The 17,692-nt window shown below is 40.2% G+C and overlaps 1 protein-coding gene across 2 annotated transcripts in view; it reads left to right on the top strand.

Moving 5' to 3' along the window:
• The window catches only part of Col12a1 (collagen type XII alpha 1 chain), a 119,993-nt gene extending 108,478 nt beyond the window's left edge, over positions 1-11,515 (top strand). The window contains exons 59-66 of one of the 2 annotated variants that reach the window (XM_021172383.3): positions 417-470; positions 1,795-1,866; positions 4,900-4,935; positions 5,045-5,111; positions 5,781-5,969; positions 6,922-6,990; positions 8,145-8,315; positions 10,505-11,515. In XM_021172383.3, coding sequence (XP_021028042.1) covers positions 417-470; positions 1,795-1,866; positions 4,900-4,935; positions 5,045-5,111; positions 5,781-5,969; positions 6,922-6,990; positions 8,145-8,315; positions 10,505-10,680 — 834 coding nt within the window. In that variant the 3' untranslated portion in view covers positions 10,681-11,515. Of the gene's footprint in view, positions 1-416; positions 471-1,794; positions 1,867-4,899; positions 4,936-5,044; positions 5,112-5,780; positions 5,970-6,921; positions 6,991-8,144; positions 8,316-9,332 lie in introns of both variants that reach the window. The other variant, XM_021172385.3, reaches the window with a different exon arrangement.
• Positions 11,516-17,692: the final 6,177 nt, after the last annotated feature.

Raw genomic sequence — 17,692 nt, 5'->3', positions numbered from 1 at the left:
TTCCTTTTTGAGTGTAGGGCAGCTAAGACAGTTTGAGTTTCAGAGGGTGGCTTCAATCAGCAGAGGCAGTCTCCCTTCATCTCTTTTTGTACTTTTGAAGAACTAAAAACTAGAATCTGCCTTCTTTGAAAAATATTAGTTTGGCATTTGAACTAGTTTTGCTTGTAGTATACAAATGAATGAGCATAGGAACTAATTACTCAGTAAAAGTATAATGTAAATTGAAATGAGGTTTTTTTTTTTTTGGTCGTTGTTGTTGTTGTTATTTTGGTATGCTGGTCTTCATACTGAAAGCTTAGCTACCAAACACCACCATGTACTCAGCCCTTCTTATGACCCTATCACTCTTAGTGATCTATTTAGCCTCATTCACATGTTTGTTTCCTTCCTAACCTGTACTTTCATTCTTACAACAGGGTTTCACTGGAAAAGATGGTGCAATGGGGCCCAGAGGTCCCCCCGGGCCACCGGTAAGAGCCGAGAGGTTTACACTGCCCTGGCCACGATCTCCAGCCTCCTTTTCCTTTCCTCCCATTTTGAGTCCTCCCCGCCCCGCCTCTGTGCTATGGGGAATATTGATACAGAAGCCGTTTGGTTTTGATTTATGAGTCAAAATGTTCTAGAGAAAACAGATGTGTCAATATACAGATGATTTTTCAAGTTCTGTTTCAGAAAAATCTCAGACTGACCTGGGCACTGTCTGGCTGGTCTCTTGATTTTTCTCTTCAATGAGATATAGACCCAGTTCCTCAGTGGTCACCTGAATCTGAGCTCTGTGACATTTAAATGTTAAGGGCAGTATTAATGAGCAACCCTTGGTCATTCTGAGGGGGGAGGCTTTATCTACATCTTAAACAAAGGGTGCTCTTATGCCTTTTGTAGATTAAGCTGAAGATAGATTCTGAAAATTTTTCAAGTAGAACAATCTGTAGGTGATGTTACAATGATATAGAAACACTGGCTATGCCTCCTGTCTACATGGCGGGATTGGAAGATTCCAGAACATATGTTTACTTGATTTTACTATTTATATTTAATACATGTGTTTTCATGTAAGAATAGTTTAAATAAATAATAAGCCTAAGTATTTACTACAGAGCTCAACTTTGCATACATTTAGGGGAATATTTTATAAAATCTATGATTCTATTTAATGGAAGTGGTAGGCTTTAGAACATGATGTATTGGATATCATATTATAAATAGCCCAGTAGATATATAGCAGAAATGCTTGCAATTATACTTAAAAGCAGCAGGGAGAGATTCTTGTGGTTTTGGTGGGGTGAGGAGTGCTGACTGGAGGGAGAGACTTGGAGCCTGGGGAATGTCCCTGAGGAGGAAGGATTTCTAGACTCCTCTATGGTCTCTGGAAGAGAGGCTAAAGGAGGATAAACTCAGCCACCTTCTTAATCCCCCACTAGTCAACATTTCCACCCCTGTCTTTTGGAGGATTTATTTATTTATTTATTTATTTTCAGAAGCAAACTAAAAAAATTAGGAGTTTTTATTCTGTAAATATGCCTTTGTAACAAATGTACTGGGGTTATAGTCTATAAATTGTGAAGCTGGTTATAGGTATGCATGTATTTTTCTGTTGGTCTCAAGATACATTTCAGACAGAAATTCCAAGATTTCTCCCCTCATGTTACCTTAAAACGTGGCTTTCCTCTTCCTTACTGTGTAATGACATTCTGCTTCTTTTAAACGGTTTTAAGTCTGGCTGCAATTCTTCAGTTACTGTGGCTAGGATTTTTTCCTTGTCATAACCTTCGCTTTCTTGGTCTGTGGTTGTAGGGAACCCCAGGCTCTCCAGGAGTCACAGGGCCAAGTGGGAAACCAGGAAAACCTGGAGATCATGGCAGACCTGTAAGTAGTTTTGCATGTCGACTGATTCCATTCTCCTGTGGATGTGGACAAATGAGAACGCCAAGGCTTGGGCATATTTAGATTATCTCAGCCATAAATATGTAGGAGCAGCTGCTGAAACCACGATAAACCCATAGATTTGACTCGGGAACAGTTCTAAAGACTTTTCTTCCCCCTGCTGGGCTGCTATAATATCCTGGGATGAAAACTGTGGTCCTTGGTTTCTTTAAAAGAGGAAGGGATTGTGAGCCAAGACACATTTTTCTGCACTGTATAAACACTCCGAGCTTCAGAGCTGGGTCAGCAAAATCATTCTTTTTTTATTTATAAATGGTATGCTGTTTAAGACATAAAAATACATGATCAGAGTGCAGGGCGCCTTCATTCTCAATGGAGGGATGTTAACCCTTTGATATCCACTACCCAGATATACCATTTTCTTTTCTTGCTCCATAACTGAGGATTCTGGAGCATCAGACAGTCTTAGAAGTGTTTATCAGGGCTTAGGGAGATGGCTTAGAAGGTAAAAATGCTAGCCATCCAAGCATGAGGATCTAAGTTTGAATTTCCAGGATACTTACAAAACCTGCACATGTAGCAGGAGTATCTGCCCTCTCAGTGTTCCTACAGAGAGATGGGAGGAAGAAACGGGAGGGTCCCTGGAAGCTCTTAGGTAAGGTATCTGGCATCCATAGTGGACAAACAGCAAAGAGACCATGTCTCAAATCATGTGGAAGTTAAGGATGAACACCCAAGGCTGTCATCAGACCTCCACATGTGTGCCTTGGAACAAGTCTGCATATGTATATGCAAATGCTCTCACCACACACGTGCATGTGCACACAAAATTCTTTATTAGACTGAGGGTGTAGCTCAGTGCTGGGGTGTCAGCTTAGCCTGTGCAGGGCCGTTGGTTCAACACTTAGCACAAACAAATACATCAGAGGCCAAACTTTAGCAGGCTATTTTACTTTATCTAGTGTGACCCTTTCTCAGTTTATACCTGGTTTAGCTCTCTCTCTCCTCCTCACTCTTTTGGTTAGGAATGAGAATTGCAATAGTACCACACCTAGCATGCAATTTCAAATTAGTATCTTCGGATTGAATTTGGAGTTTCTAACATATCCACAAGTATTTGAAATGGCCATTGGGCTTCACACCCTTCTTGTTTTACTTTGCATTAGATGAGGCTAGATGAGGCTAACTTAGGCAAGCAGAAGGCCAGAACATCCTACTGCTTTTAGCTGAGATGTGATTGCTAGTGACTGGGAGTAAAAATGCTTCTACAAGATCACGGACATGATGACAGGGAAATTATTTCTGTGAAATTTTGACAATATTGTTGTGTAAACAAGACAATACCATGTGATGTGCCAACATGTATTGAGGGATTTCACAAGGCCTCACCCCTAAATGAAGACCTATAGAGAGTCAATGGCTATAGGCAGTCAAGTGGCCACTCCGACACATGCACATATGAGAAACATTAAATGAACTCATGTGTGTGTGTATGTGTGTATGTGTGTATGTGTACGAGTGTGTGTATAAGTGTGTATTTATGTGTGTATGTATGAGTGTGTGTTTGTGTGTGCTTATGTGTATAAGTGTGTGTGTATTAGTGTGTGTGTGTATTAGTGTGTGTGTGTGTGTGTGTGTGTGAGTAATAATTGAGAAGGAGTAGTGGTATACATGAGAGGAGTTGTGGGGAGATAATGATTGAAATGCGTACCCATGTGTCAATTTCTCAAAAAGCTTAAACAATTTAGAGAAGGAACAAATTGAAAATTTAAGTCAGAAACATTTCAGAGAAGCAAGAAATAAAAAATAACTGTCGTTTCATAAAGTTCCATATTCAATATTAGCAGTCCCACAAAAAATTAATTCTTTTTGTAATGAAGCACAAGTTTTTCTTACAATAACTATAATTCACTATATGTCATTTATGTCTCAGGGCAAACAAGTGAGAGAATCTACTTTTTCTTTAAAATTCCCATTCTGGCATCTGTATCTCGAATAGGCTATCAAGAGCAAAAGCAGGAAGGAGGGAGGTCAGTTAAGAGGATATCGGAATCATTACACTAAGCCGGGATTAGAACTCATTGGTTTCCATGGAAACGGTACAAGTTGAATTGGCTGGAATAGCATCCCACTATCAGATTTGTTAATGACTTGGATGTTCCTTCTGCAATGGTAGTTTGCAGTTTGAAAAAAATACTATGAAAAGAGAGGAAGTTCGGGCCCTCCAAGGATCTTTCTTGGACAGGGATGGGCTTCTGCCTGAGTATGATAAAGATTATGTGGTTGTTTGGATGTGAGATCAATTAAGAGACAAAAACATCTGTTTTCTTTTCTATCCAATGTATAAAAACTAATTGGGGGAAGAATGAGCTCCACATTTATCCAGGGAGCTGACAGGAAGTCCTTTACTGGTTCTTCTAGGAAGTGAGTGGATGTCAGGCTTTTGTGTATTTCACAATAAGCAACTGAGCTAAGTAACCATGGTAACTTAAATTGCTAGTTCAAGTGCAGTTTGAGTTCAAGCGCACGTTGCAGTTGTAAGTCTACGTGGTGAATGGTGCATAGCTTTTGTAACTGTTGCTCACACAGTCTGAGCAAGGCTTTGGAAGGCCCCATTTGGTGGGAGATTAGGTTATTTTTATAGTAAAGGAAAATGTTAGTGGTGTGGTTTTAATGTGATGTACCACGTTGCTGGTTTATCAAACGACAGACTCTGCCCTCATATCATCGAGGCTGTCTATTTTAGATCAGAGGTTCTCAGCGTATGGGTCCTTACCCCCCTGCACATCAAAGAACAAGGAAGGGGTTGCATATCAGATATCCTGCAGAGCAGATGTTTACACTATGATTAAAAACAGAATTATAGTTATGAAGGTGCAACAAAATAATTTTATGGTTTGGGTGTCACTAAAACATGAGCTACTTTATTAAAAGGTCACAGCATTAGGAAGGTTGAGAACCACTATTTTAGATCATCTCTTCCTGTTTCTAAAATCTAACATATCTGTGTTTCAGGGTCAATCTGGCTTAAAAGGAGAAAAAGGTGATAGGGTATGTATTTCTTAAAATTAGACTTCATTTTCTTTCAAGTGTTTAAACATTTAACTCTGAAGTTATAGAAATAATCTTTTAATGATTATTTTTAAAATTAATTAACCAGGGAGACATCGCTTCTCAGAACATGATGCGAGCGGTTGCAAGACAAGTCTGCGAACAACTGATCAGTGGTAATTAGCTCTTCACCATTTGAACAACGGTTAAAGCAATCGAGGAGAAAATACAGAACTTGAGTCACAGAGTTGATTGGAAATGTTTCACACTAGTACAGTGCCATGCCTGAAGATGGAGTGCAGACTAGCCTTGAAACTCGGGGCTCGCCCTCTGAAGTTTCATTAGTGCTTCTCACAGCACAGTCCTGAGGAACACAGCCCACAAATTCCTTAATTTGTTTGTAAGAAAAGAGACGTCCGTGATCATGTTCTAAATCCAGTGAATCACCGGGCTTGGAAACGAAGCCCCCAAAATAATAACTTTTCAATGTGCACTTAACAGAAGTTCTCAGCTGAATTATTACCTGTGCTAGAGAAATGACACACTGACACAATTTCAAAGGAGCTGTCTTTTGAGTGACATCCTCTGACACACTGAAAGGCAATGTATTTCAAAGAGTTACCACCTTCTGATAACTCTTACTTATTCGTACCAAAGCTTATGGCTTGAGGCCAGCATTTTGGATGACTTCTGATCCAGGGTCACTTTCTACTGGGTGACTGATGCATCTCATTTTTAATGTGTGAACTCATTAGAGCCTGAGAGCTAGGTGCTAAAAGAAAACAGCTCCCCTATGTGCCCCATCCCTTCCTGGGTTTCTTTCTAACACCTCTTTCTATCTATAGGCCAGATGAGCAGATTCAATCAGATGCTGAATCAGATTCCAAATGATTACCACTCAAGTCGAAACCAGCCTGGCCCACCAGGGCCTCCAGGACCCCCTGGCAGTGCTGGAGCCAGAGGAGAACCAGGGCCTGGGGGTCGACCAGGATTCCCTGGCACGCCTGGGATGCAAGGACCCCCTGGTGAACGAGGTGGGCCTTTATGATTTTTTATAGCGATAAAGGAAGGGCTTGTGTGTGTGTGTGTGTGTGTGAGAGGGGGGGGGTTGGGGCAGGTTGAAAGCATTTAGAAGGCAGAATTTGACACACCACTTCACTGTTATTTGGACAGTCCAGAAGAGCAGTCTGGCAGCCACCTTTCCTGTTCAGTAACCTGAAGTGTGCAGACATCTGTAATCCCAGCAATAGGAGTGTGAGAAAATGGACCCCGTAGTCAGCAGATCTCACTAGAGATATTTCTATCCATTGATATTTCTTGTGGCTCTGGTGGGAAGTAGTGTCTTGGCAGCAGGAATCAGGCACCAGTCTTACTAAGGGCTGTGGCTGTGGCAAGAACTGAGCAACAACTGAAGGCACTTGGTCCAAATTCTTTCTATTCCTTCATTCAGGACCTGGCCCTGCTTCTTGGATATTTGTTTCACTTTAATTTCATGGTAGATAAATGAAATTCAAAGGGGGAAAAAAAAGAAAAATGGGATTTCTCTACTTCCAGATGTTTTAGGATGCTTACTTTAAGAGTTATATAACCCGACTATCTAATGGTGTGACTGCCGTGCCCACACAGCTCCTAAAGTCTACCTGAAGGGCCTTCACTAAGATGTCTGGTTTTAATTACTATTTGACAATATATTAGGCATATTTGTATCCTTCAAATAATTTCCCTCTGACTTTCAGCCAGATTTGTTTCTTGGCTATGAATCTGGAATTACACAAATGTCTAGAAAGAATTTGGCTTAAGGAGTGAACTTCTGGGAAAAATTAGGTTCTGTTTTCGCTAAGGAAATGACTTACTTGAATTATTATTTAAGATGAAAAAACATGTTTCCAGATAAAATTTTCCCATGCTTTCATTTTCCTTCCCTTTTAAATTTCTATTTATTTATTGATTGATTGATTGATTGATTGATTGATTGGCTTCTTGCAGGTTTGCCTGGAGAGAAAGGTGAAAGGGGTACTGGGTCTCAAGGACCCCGAGGACCTCCTGGGCCCCCAGGTAGGTTTGTTAAGACATCAGACTAGGACAGCATGTAAAAAAGGCAACTTCATGGTATCAGCTTTGTACCAACATGGTGGGAGTTTTAGCAAAAAAGTTGAGTTTGGACGTAGCCTTGTGAAAGTATCACTCTACCAGGCGTTTGCTCGCCGCTGTAGTGTAAGAAGGAGTGAATGTGTCTGACACTGAGAAGGAGTACATGTTTTATTCGGGATTCTCTGCGGTATTTGTTTGCTTGTTTTGTTTTGTTTACTTTGTTCTCTCCAATTACTATTGTGTGTAGTATTCTTCAATATGGGGTTATTAGAGTGAGAACAATTTAAAGACTTGACACAAATTTTCATTGACAGCATTTCTCCAACAAGCTACAAGGAAACAGTAGCTGTCTGAGTTGTTTTATGCATTGTTTTGACTAGGTTCAAAATGATCCTTCTCTTTTTTATTTAAAGTTAAGAAACCCTTTATTATATCTATCTATCTATCTATCTCAATCATCTATCTATCATTTATCTATCTATCTCATCGCTTCTCGGCCTTTTGGCTAAGATCAAGTGTATCTATCTAAATCATCTATCTATCTATCTATCTATCTATCTATCTATCTATCTATCTATCTATCTATCTATCTACCTATCTATATCAATCATCCATCTATCATTTATCTATCTATCTCATTGCTTCTCGGCCTTTTGGCTAAGATCAAGTGTATCTATCTCAATCATCTATCTATCTATCTATCTATCTATCTATCTATCTATCTATCTATCTATCTATCTTGTCTGTGTGTGCATGTGTGTGTGTATGGGTGCTACACATGTTCATGGTATGCATGTGGAGGTCAGAGAACAATTTGTGGGAGTTGGTTCTTTTCTTCCACTTTGTGGGTCCTGGGAACTTGACTCTGATTGTCAGGCTTGGCAGCAAACACCTTTACTTACCAAGCCATCTGGCTGCTCCATGTTTTTCTTCCTTTTCTGAAGTTTCTGTATCTTTACACTTAATGCAAGCCCTGTGGCTAAATCTTTACATTTATGTCAATCATATGAAGCACCACTTTGTCCATGAGTATTGGAATCTGCCGCAGGTGTTTTTGACAAGAAATGGAAATATATTATTATTATTATTATTACTATTATTATTTTGCTTCACACTAGGTCCACAAGGCGAATCCCGAACGGGTCCACCAGGGTCCACAGGTTCAAGAGGCCCTCCTGGTCCCCCTGGTCGTCCAGGAAACTCAGGTATCCGAGGCCCTCCAGGTCCTCCTGGATATTGTGATTCATCCCAGTGTGCCAGCATCCCGTACAATGGGCAAGGCTATCCAGGTATGTTGCTGCCATCATAAGGACTCCAGTTTCCCAGAAATAAAGAGCCCTAGGATTGAAGGCAGTTAGAGATAGGGATCTCGTGGAGATGCCAGCATTTTTGGTTCTGTATTTTGAGTATGTGGCAGTCTTCTAAAGCACAAAACACTTTCCATAATTAGGATTTAAGTGACCATTTTCCCTTCCTGTATTTCTGGATTTACCAAACCACACCATTAGCTTCTCTACAACTCTTTGGAGAGTTAAATGAATGCTACCAATTAATTAGGTTTCTTTTTCTTTTTTATTTTTCTTTCTTTTTATTTATTATTTTTTATCTAAAGGAACAGAGAGACTAAAAAATGAAATAGTGTTATAGAATGCTGAAAATATATATGGAAATTATTTCTGCAATCCAATCTACATGTGATAGCAAACAAAATGCAGACAAGTGAAAGAATTCACTGTCATGCGCCAGGCGTAGAATTGATGCTTATCAAACCTGTAGCTTAATATTTTTATAGGGCTGTTAGTGAAATTCTAGTGTTGCACAGTTGTAGACTGCAGACGCATCTCATGCCTGACCTTGTGGGATGTGAGAACTGGGGTGTATACTGGTCTGGATAGAAAGTCTCTCATGTTATGATCAATGGTTAGTTTTTCATTAGTGCATCCTCATGCATCTTGCAAGTTTAAAAAATGATACTGCTGTTTGATATGGTTTGCTACTAGCAAGTAGTGCATGAGTAGTTGGATATATCAATATCTATATATCTATATATTTATGTGCATAACTATATGTGATCAAAAGTAGTAATGAATCCAAATGCATACTCCCATGTAATCTATTTGCAAGATTCTAATTTAATTCTTTGTAAAGCAAATTTAAATTATCCCTGCCTTATGGCACTTGTGAACTGAAAATATATGGATATATAAATATACATACTTTAACATTTACATAGATGGATGTGTATATATATATATATTTGCATAGTAATTCAACTTTTAAAAACTATCATCTTTGACCTGTTTCAGGTTCCGGCTAACAAATTTTCTAAGTCTCCAGTGCTGCTTACAGTTTGAAATACATGAGAATCCTGTTTCTGAGATGTTTGCGCACGTGCTTATTAGAAAATGAGTCTGTATGGAAATCTCACGGCAGATATGGTTAACGAACTGGGTCGGCATCATACAGGAGGGTGGAGACTCCATACTAACTTGAATGACACAAGGGCAGTGGTGTCCGCCTGATGCTTTTCAGCAGTAACGTAGAACACCATCTTTTAAACAGTTCAAACATAGCCAGGAGGAGCCCTGGTTGTGAAGGAGGCGCCTAATAAGCTACTAACCAACAGAGTCATGCCATGTTGAGACAGACAATTAACTTGGTTGAAGAGAAATGTCCTATGTAAATAATAAACTAATTGTCGCTTGTACATGATCTGAATGTGATCCTGTATACTAAAATTTCGTAACAACTCAACAACCCGCTTCTGCATCAAAGCCTGCTGGCTGCTTGCTCTCTGCAGTAATAACAGAGAATGGATCTGATCCCCTCTTGCTTGTTAGCAGTGTGTCTGAGTTCAGGGCATGTGACTTCTCAGTATTCTCTGTGTGTATTTTTATTTGGGTTTCTTAACTGCAATTTTTCAAACCAAAGTTTAAAATCAACATCCCTTCCTGTTTGGCTATAGTCACAGGTGTTCCTGCCCACTGGCTGTAACTCTGCACGAGACATAGCCATAGGGGACACCGTGGAGTGTACAAAACCTGGCGACATCTCCTTTCACCCTGAGTTCAGTCTCTAGGCTCCAATACTCTTCATGACCTCAGCTCTCCAAGTTATCTGTTGACCTGATAAGTTTGAAGTCGTGAACAGTTATTTAGTGATTTGCCAAAAATCCTACCTAGGTATTATGTTTACAATTCTTTGGCCCAATTTCTGATCCTTCCCAGGTTTTGTGCAATGATTGTGTTTACTGTTGGATTTTTGAGTCCCCCACTCCCCTGTCCAGCACTCCTTATTTGGTCACCAAATTCACTCTGCACACGTGCACATGGAAATAATTGGAACACTGCAGTGCAATGCATCTATTTATGGTTGTGAGATTAAGAGTGGAGTGCCCTCACCTCCAGTGATGAGTTAACTTTTGCTGTGCGTGTATACCTTCCAAGTCATGCCATAACTGTAATGTTGAATCGGACAGAGCCTTATGTGCCCGAGGGTGGGGCCTACTTGCCTGACCGTGAGCCCTTCATCGTGCCTGTGGAGCCTGAGAGGACAGCAGAATACGAGGATGACTACGGTGCAGATGAGCCTGACCAGCAGCACCCTGATCACATGCGTTGGCGGCGAGCCCTGCGCCCAGGCCCTGGGCAGTGAACCTGAAATCATGGGTTCACCGAGGTGGGAGGTGCTGGGATTCTCATTCACAGGTCAGACAGAGCAGCAGTGTGCGTCATTTCTGTGATGTTTTCTCTGCGTCACTTCATCCACAAGTGCTCCGATCTGACTGTAGAGAATCTTGTTTCTGCAGGCAGCCTAGCTGGCAATAGTCTGTAGACATCCATGCCTTTGCAGTTCAAATGGTTACAACTCAAGCTGTTCACAGAAGCTGCATGGAGAGAACGTGCCCAGGGTGGGCTGAGGCAGCCAAGCTTCTAGGTTACCCAGCAAGCCCTGGAAACCAGAGCAGCTGTCTATTCAGAAAGGGCCTTTATCTTTCTTAGACCTAATGCAGTTCAATTGCATCCCATTTCCAGTCATTCCACTCTTAAAATAAAAAAGGAGGGGAACACCAGCTCACTGCAGCAGTTCTCCGTCTTTCCTTCCTTCTGTTACGCTTTAGGGCACAGAATGCTCTTAGTCTTTTAACAACCACAGACCTTAAGCCTCGTAGCCGAAGTTATTGTATCAACTGGATACTGTTCCATATTGCTTTTAGATGTCTTTGTTTTGACACACTAACATTTATGCCAAATTGCAGATTATTCTGCAGAAATGGAATTGCATGTTTGTGTTGTATATTTAGAATGAACTTTTTTTTTTTTTGCAAAACATGTTTCTTAGTTATCAAAGCAGTTGGAAATGTTTGCAAGACTATGAACATAGAATTGCTGCTTTTATATTTTAACTGCAGATTGTGAATTTCACTGCCTTATATTATTTATTTCTGAAACAAAAGAGGCATTTTTCAATAAAACTACTGAAAATTTGACCTGGCATATTCTTTTTCTTTGGGCCTTTTGGGCTTCTCAAGTGGTTGTTACAACAAACAATTTCATATCCTTGGATACAACTACAAATCTCGTTAATACTATTAAATTATGCTAAATAACTTTAGATTTTAAATACTATGGTGAAGTCATTGAATAGAGTGCTGAGAGCCTTAGAAGAAAATCCAGCAGATTCCAAAGGTTTTATTAGGAATGTAGAGGATGTGTGGGCTGGTGGAAAAATAATGAGGTAACCTAGGAGACCCCAAACAACCAAATAATCTACAGCCCACACAATTTTGTATGCATTTAATTACTTTCCTATACTTTTCCCAATAGCAAATTTAATTGCAGAGAGGAAAATTCCTTAATGGAAAAGTTTAATTTAGGTAAACCCTTCTTTTCCATTTACAATTGCAATGAAAGCATCCTAAATATCAAAGAAACTGATGTAAATGTCTGTTTGAAAAAAAGAAAAACAAACAAACAATAAAACCCACCACGACATCAACTAAAGAGCAAGGAGTAATGGAATAAAGTTTTTCATAGGGCAAAATGTAAGTTAAATTCTCCTGGGAATTTGGGATTGAAACACGTAGATGATCTGTTAATGGAGATTAGTGAAAGGCTTCAAGTACGTTGCTAACTCGAGCATTTTTCTTTCATTCTCTACTTTCCTTGAACATTTAAAGCCAGAGGAGAACACAGAAGTTACATCAGTACCCACCCTCTTCCCCCTGTTCCCTACACTGTATCACTGTATCAGAAGAGGACAGAGGCTCCATCTTTCTTTGTAGGCAGACACATCCCAGCCCCTCCCCCAGCCTCTTAATGTTTACTCCTTGGGCAGATCTTTTCAAATCCCCAAAATCCTCCAATATAGTTTTGAATTCATTTGTGGTTTGGATGTTCCTTGAAAAGCCCTTGTATCAGGAGTTTGAAGATGGGTCCCTGTGTCACGAACTCCGTGGAGTCACAACCACATGAATTTGAAGCACAAAGTCATGCCTGACTAGATGCGGTTTGGCTCGTGATGCTTGTAATATGTTAGCTCACCACTACCTTCTACTTTGCTCTGGGAGAAAGGACTGGGAACCAAGCCATTCCTTAGAACACATGTATTTTTTTTTAATTGAAGATAAATTTTCGTACAACTCTAATACATGTGATTTTAGTTTTCATATTTCATTACTAATTATGTGTAATCAATCTTTCTTACGATTTATTTTATTAACTATTCATATACACAGTAAAGCTTTGGAGAGGACAGATGAGGCAGTGTGGATGCAAACCCTGACAGAATCACAGAAAAGTCAGGTATGTGAGTGCTGGTGTATTTATTTACACTTTCCTGGAAGACAATGCAGTACCACTCAAAGGATGCTCTCAAGACTCCTTCAGTATGAGAACACTGTAGCTTCCACTGATGTCTACTTCACATCTGAAGGTGAGGGTTCAGTTTCAGGAAGACAGTCCGGGGTTACTGTGGCTTCAAGGATGTCACTTCTAGTGAGGTCTACAACAGGGAAACAGTAGGTGCACAGACCTCAGTCCCTGGATACTGTACAGAGATCATTTTGTATAATAGAATTAGCAATTTAGCAAATGTAATGGAAGGTTCTTCATATATTTTCTTACATATGTGAGTACTCAAGCATGCGTTTTGATCTATAAGGAAACATGTTATTTACTTGCATGTTATTTTCTATAAAAATAGAGTCAGTGTAACACACTATTAACTGGACTGGATTAAGTACATACGATTTTTTTTTAAAATCTCTTAGTTTTCATTTTCATCATAATTTCTTCATCAATGGAAGGGGTTTGGATTCAGTGGTCTTACAGTGATATAAATACTTCATTAAAAACTAGCCACTTTTGCAAAGAATTGTAATGGTTACTGCTGTTTTCAAGGACAAAGCAATATTGGCTTCTAGGTTACTTAGGATTTAATGTGGATATCTGCCCAAGCAAACACTCATCACCCTTGCCTGCTGAGATTAGAGTGCTCAAGGCTACTGGGAACAGAATCACTTTATTGGATATTTTCTTTATTTACATTTCAAAATGTTATCCCCATTCCTGGTTTCCCCTTCAAAAGCTCCCTCCCCCTATTCCCTCCCCCCTTCTCACCAACCCACCCACTCCTATACACCTTGTCTCCAACCCCAATTAACAGCTCAATTCCAGGCCAATGTTCAAGAGTAACTGTCCATCATTAATCAGATTTTTTTTTTTTAGTTTTATTATAGCTTTAGTTTGTTTTTTACTATTTTCTTTTTATCCCCAACAATGTATTTATTTATTCATTGACTTTGCATCCTGACCACAGTCCCCTCTCATGTTCCTCCCTCACAGGAGCCCCTCTTTCCTCTCCCTCCCCTTCTCTCTGAGAAGGGGGAGGTCCCCCTTGGGTACTAACCCACTCTGGCACCACAAGTCACTGCAGCACTTCCTCTTCCACGGAGGCCAGACCAGACAGCCCAGTTAGGGGAACAGGATCCACAGGTAGGCAACAGAGTCAGGGTAAGCCCCCACTCCAGTTGTTGAGGTACCTAAAACAGGGGAGATAGGGCTAGGAGAGTGAACAGAAATGGGGGGATCTTTAGGATGTGCCAGAGACCTGTGTTGGGGAGGCTCCAGGGAGTCTATGAGAGTCACTCTAGCTGAGACTTCTAGCATTGGGGATATGAAGCTTAAAGAGCCCACCTCCTGTAGCCAGGCAGGACTCCCAGTACAGGGAAAAGGACATCAAGACATCCACAAAACCTTTGACTCAAAATTTGTCCTGCCTACAAGATGTGCAGGGACAAAGATGGAACAGAGACTGAGAGAATGGCCAACCAATGACTGGCCCAACTTGAGACCCATCCCATGGGCAAGCACCAGTCCCTGACACTATTAATGATACTGTTATTCTTGCAGACAAGAACCTAGCATAACTGTCCTCTAAGAGGCTCCACCCAGAAGCTGACTAAGTCAGATGCAGAGATCCACAGACAAACGTTAGATGAAACTCAGGAAGTCTTGTAAAGAGTTAGGAGGCAGAGAAAGATTGAGGAACTTGGAGGGGAAAGGAACTCCAGAAGAAGACCAGCAGAGTCAACTAACCTGGACCCTTGGAGGCTCCCAGAGACTGAACCACCAACCAAAGAGAATACAAGGGCTGGACCTAGGCCCTCTAGCACATTTGTAGCAGATGTGCAGCTTGGTCGCTATTTTTTTTTTTTTTAAGAGAGAGAAATACATGAAGTTGGCTAGATTGAGAGAGGATCTGAGATCTGATAGGAATTGAGGAAATATGATCAAAATATATCATGTGAAATTCTAAAAAAATTTAAAAGCATAAAAGTTTCTCAGTCACCTAAAGTTTAACACATTTATTAGGATTAAGTTTAGTTACAACAGAAAGATACAAAGTAAGTGGTTTTAAGAAGAAATTCTTTGGAGTCCAGATGTGTAATCTCAGCTATTTGGGAGGCTGGTGTAAGGTGACTACAAGTTCAAGACCAGTTTCGGAAAGTCAGTGAGTTCCTGTATTTTTTGTTTTGTTTTGTTTTGTTTTGTTTTGTTTTGTTTTGTTTTGTTTTGTTTTTTGAGACAGGGTTTCTCTGTGTAGCCCTGGCTGTCCTGGAACTCACTTTGTAGACCAGGCTGGCCTCGGACTCAGAAATCTGCCTGCCTCTGCCTCCTGAGTGCTGGGAATAAAGGTGTGCGCCACCATGCCTGGTGTGAGTTCCTGTTTTAAGACAAAACAAAACAATAAAATAAAATTCCTGGATCTCTAACTCAACAGTAAAATTGTTGCTGAGTGTGGTAAGGCCTTGGGTTCAGTCCCTAGCCCCAGAAAACAATCATTGCCATTACAACAAAATACCCCTTTATTTCTTGTGTGTATGAAGGCAGACTCATGCTTTTATAGTTTACTGTTCTGCCTTTTGTGGCTGTCATGGTCACATTAAATTAATGGTCCATGAGAGTTAATAGAACTATAATTATCATACCTATATGTTCCAGAATGTGAAAGAGGAAAATAAAACACCCTTCATTTGATGCACATTTCTTGAAAATAGCAAGTAAAATGCATATTGTATATATGTAGCCAGAACTTAGTCTTTTTGTAATATGCATCTCTAAAGGAAAACAAGGAATGTTATGTTTTCAGGGTTGCCATTTGCCCAGTTGAAAAGGCAACTCTATTACTCTAGAAGAAGGGAATGACAACCCAAGTCTTCTCAAGCTTTACTTTTGAACACAGAGTCCAAATCAAAGTGTATCTTCCTGATCCCCCTTTCCCTCATTGTCACCAGCAGCTACTCACTTAGTCAGGAGAGAAATGAGGGAGTCACTGTAATTGTGCCTTCTGCTTCCTCCAGCAAGTCAACCAAAGCTACATAGTTTTGTCACACTGTATATGTCATAGTCACCTTATCAATTCAGGGGACATCCCAAGGAGTGGTCCTCATTGCTATTCTCTGATGAAAACCTGGCATCTTCTGAAAGACTTCAGCATCCATGTTGGATAAGAAATCCAATATTATCAATTATTTGAACCTCTTATCTTCAAACACTTTGCTTCAAGCTTGGCTACTCAATATTTCCAAGGTATCAATACAAATTTGTTACACACCGTCAGCTCTTTAAAATCACTAATGGAGACATTGTGTCCCTTTTGGTTCTTCCTGCTTATGTGCTCAAATGCCCTAATGCACTTATCCTTTGGGTTTGTCCTAGCATCTGTCATGATGAACCTTCTGGGCTTTCCTTACCCTTCAGACCCTCCATATCTTCACTTGATGCTTATCCAGCTTGATGTCTGCACTATGGTCTCATACTGTGCTTACTGTATATCCTTAACTCAGGGACACATTAATTTCATTTTTCGTTTGGCCATTGTCTTTAGTTATGCTTAGTTAAGGTTACTGTCTTATAATTCTATTTTTGTGATAAAACACCATCACCAAAATCAACTTGGTGAGAAAAGGGTTTATTTTATCACACAACTCATATAACTTAAAACTCAATTATGAAGAGAAACTAGGATAGAAACCCAAGGCAGGAACCTGAAGACAAGAATAGATGTAGAGGCCATGGAGAGATGCTGTTTAGTGTCTTGCCCCTCATAACTTGCTCAGCCTTTCTTATGTATCTCAGGACAGTATGCTCAGGAATATCACTGCCCAAAGTGGACTGACCCCCCTTTACAACAATCATTAATAAAATGTCCCTTATGCCAGTCTGGTAGGGGTATTTTCTTTGTTGAGGTTCCATCTTTCCAAATGACTCTAGCTTGTGTCAAGTTGATAAAACGTTGCCTCTCTTCAGTTTGTCACATCAATATATTACCACTAAACTACAACCTTTCTTTTCTTGCTTATCCCTAACATTTCATATTAATGTCAATATGAAATTCCAATATATAGCACATTTCAAGTTTTAAAAGTCCCTTATTTTTAAAGAACTCAAACACTCTAAAATGTTAGTCTCTTTAAAATATTCAGTCTATGTAAAACTCTTGTCGCTTTAAACTCCAATATGGGGGGAGAAAGATAAAATTGAGGGGTATTTGAAGGATAGTATGTGTACTGGCAAGATTCATGTCAACTTGACAAAGCTGGAGTTATCACAGAGAAAGGAGCTTCAGTTGAGGAAATGCCTCCATGAGATACAACTGTAAGGCATTTTCTCAATTAGTGATCAAGGGGGAAAGGCCCCATGTGGGTGGGACTATCTCTGGGCTGATAGTCTTGGGTTCTATAAGAGAGCAGGCTGAGCAAGCCAGGAGAGGCAAGCCAGTAAAGAACATCCCTCCATGGCCTCTGCATCAGTTCCTGCTTTTTGACTTGCTTGAGTTCCAGTCCTGGCTTCCTTGGTGATGAATAGCAGTATGGATGTGTAAGCCGAATAAACCCTTTCCTCACCAACTTGCTTCTTGGTCATGATGTTTGTGCAGGAATACAAACCCTGACTAAGACAAATTAGTACCAGGAGTGGGGTATTCCTGTAACAAACTGACCATGTTTTGGGGAGGACTATGGAAGGACTTTGGAACTTCGGGCTTGAAGATCCATTCGTTATTAAGAGTTCTGTCAGATGTTGTATAGGAGCTTGGACGATAATCTTGAGAACAGTGCAGAAGATGGAGGTCTGGCTTGTGAAATTTTAGAGGGAAAATTAAA

Source organism: Mus caroli, unplaced genomic scaffold (assembly GCF_978045245.1).
Source record: "Mus caroli unplaced genomic scaffold, Mus_caroli_1 scaffold_11, whole genome shotgun sequence".
NCBI classification, from domain to species: domain Eukaryota; kingdom Metazoa; phylum Chordata; class Mammalia; order Rodentia; family Muridae; genus Mus; species Mus caroli.
The sequence above is the reverse complement of the archived record's forward strand: the minus strand, read 5'-3'. Positions and strand labels throughout refer to the sequence as shown.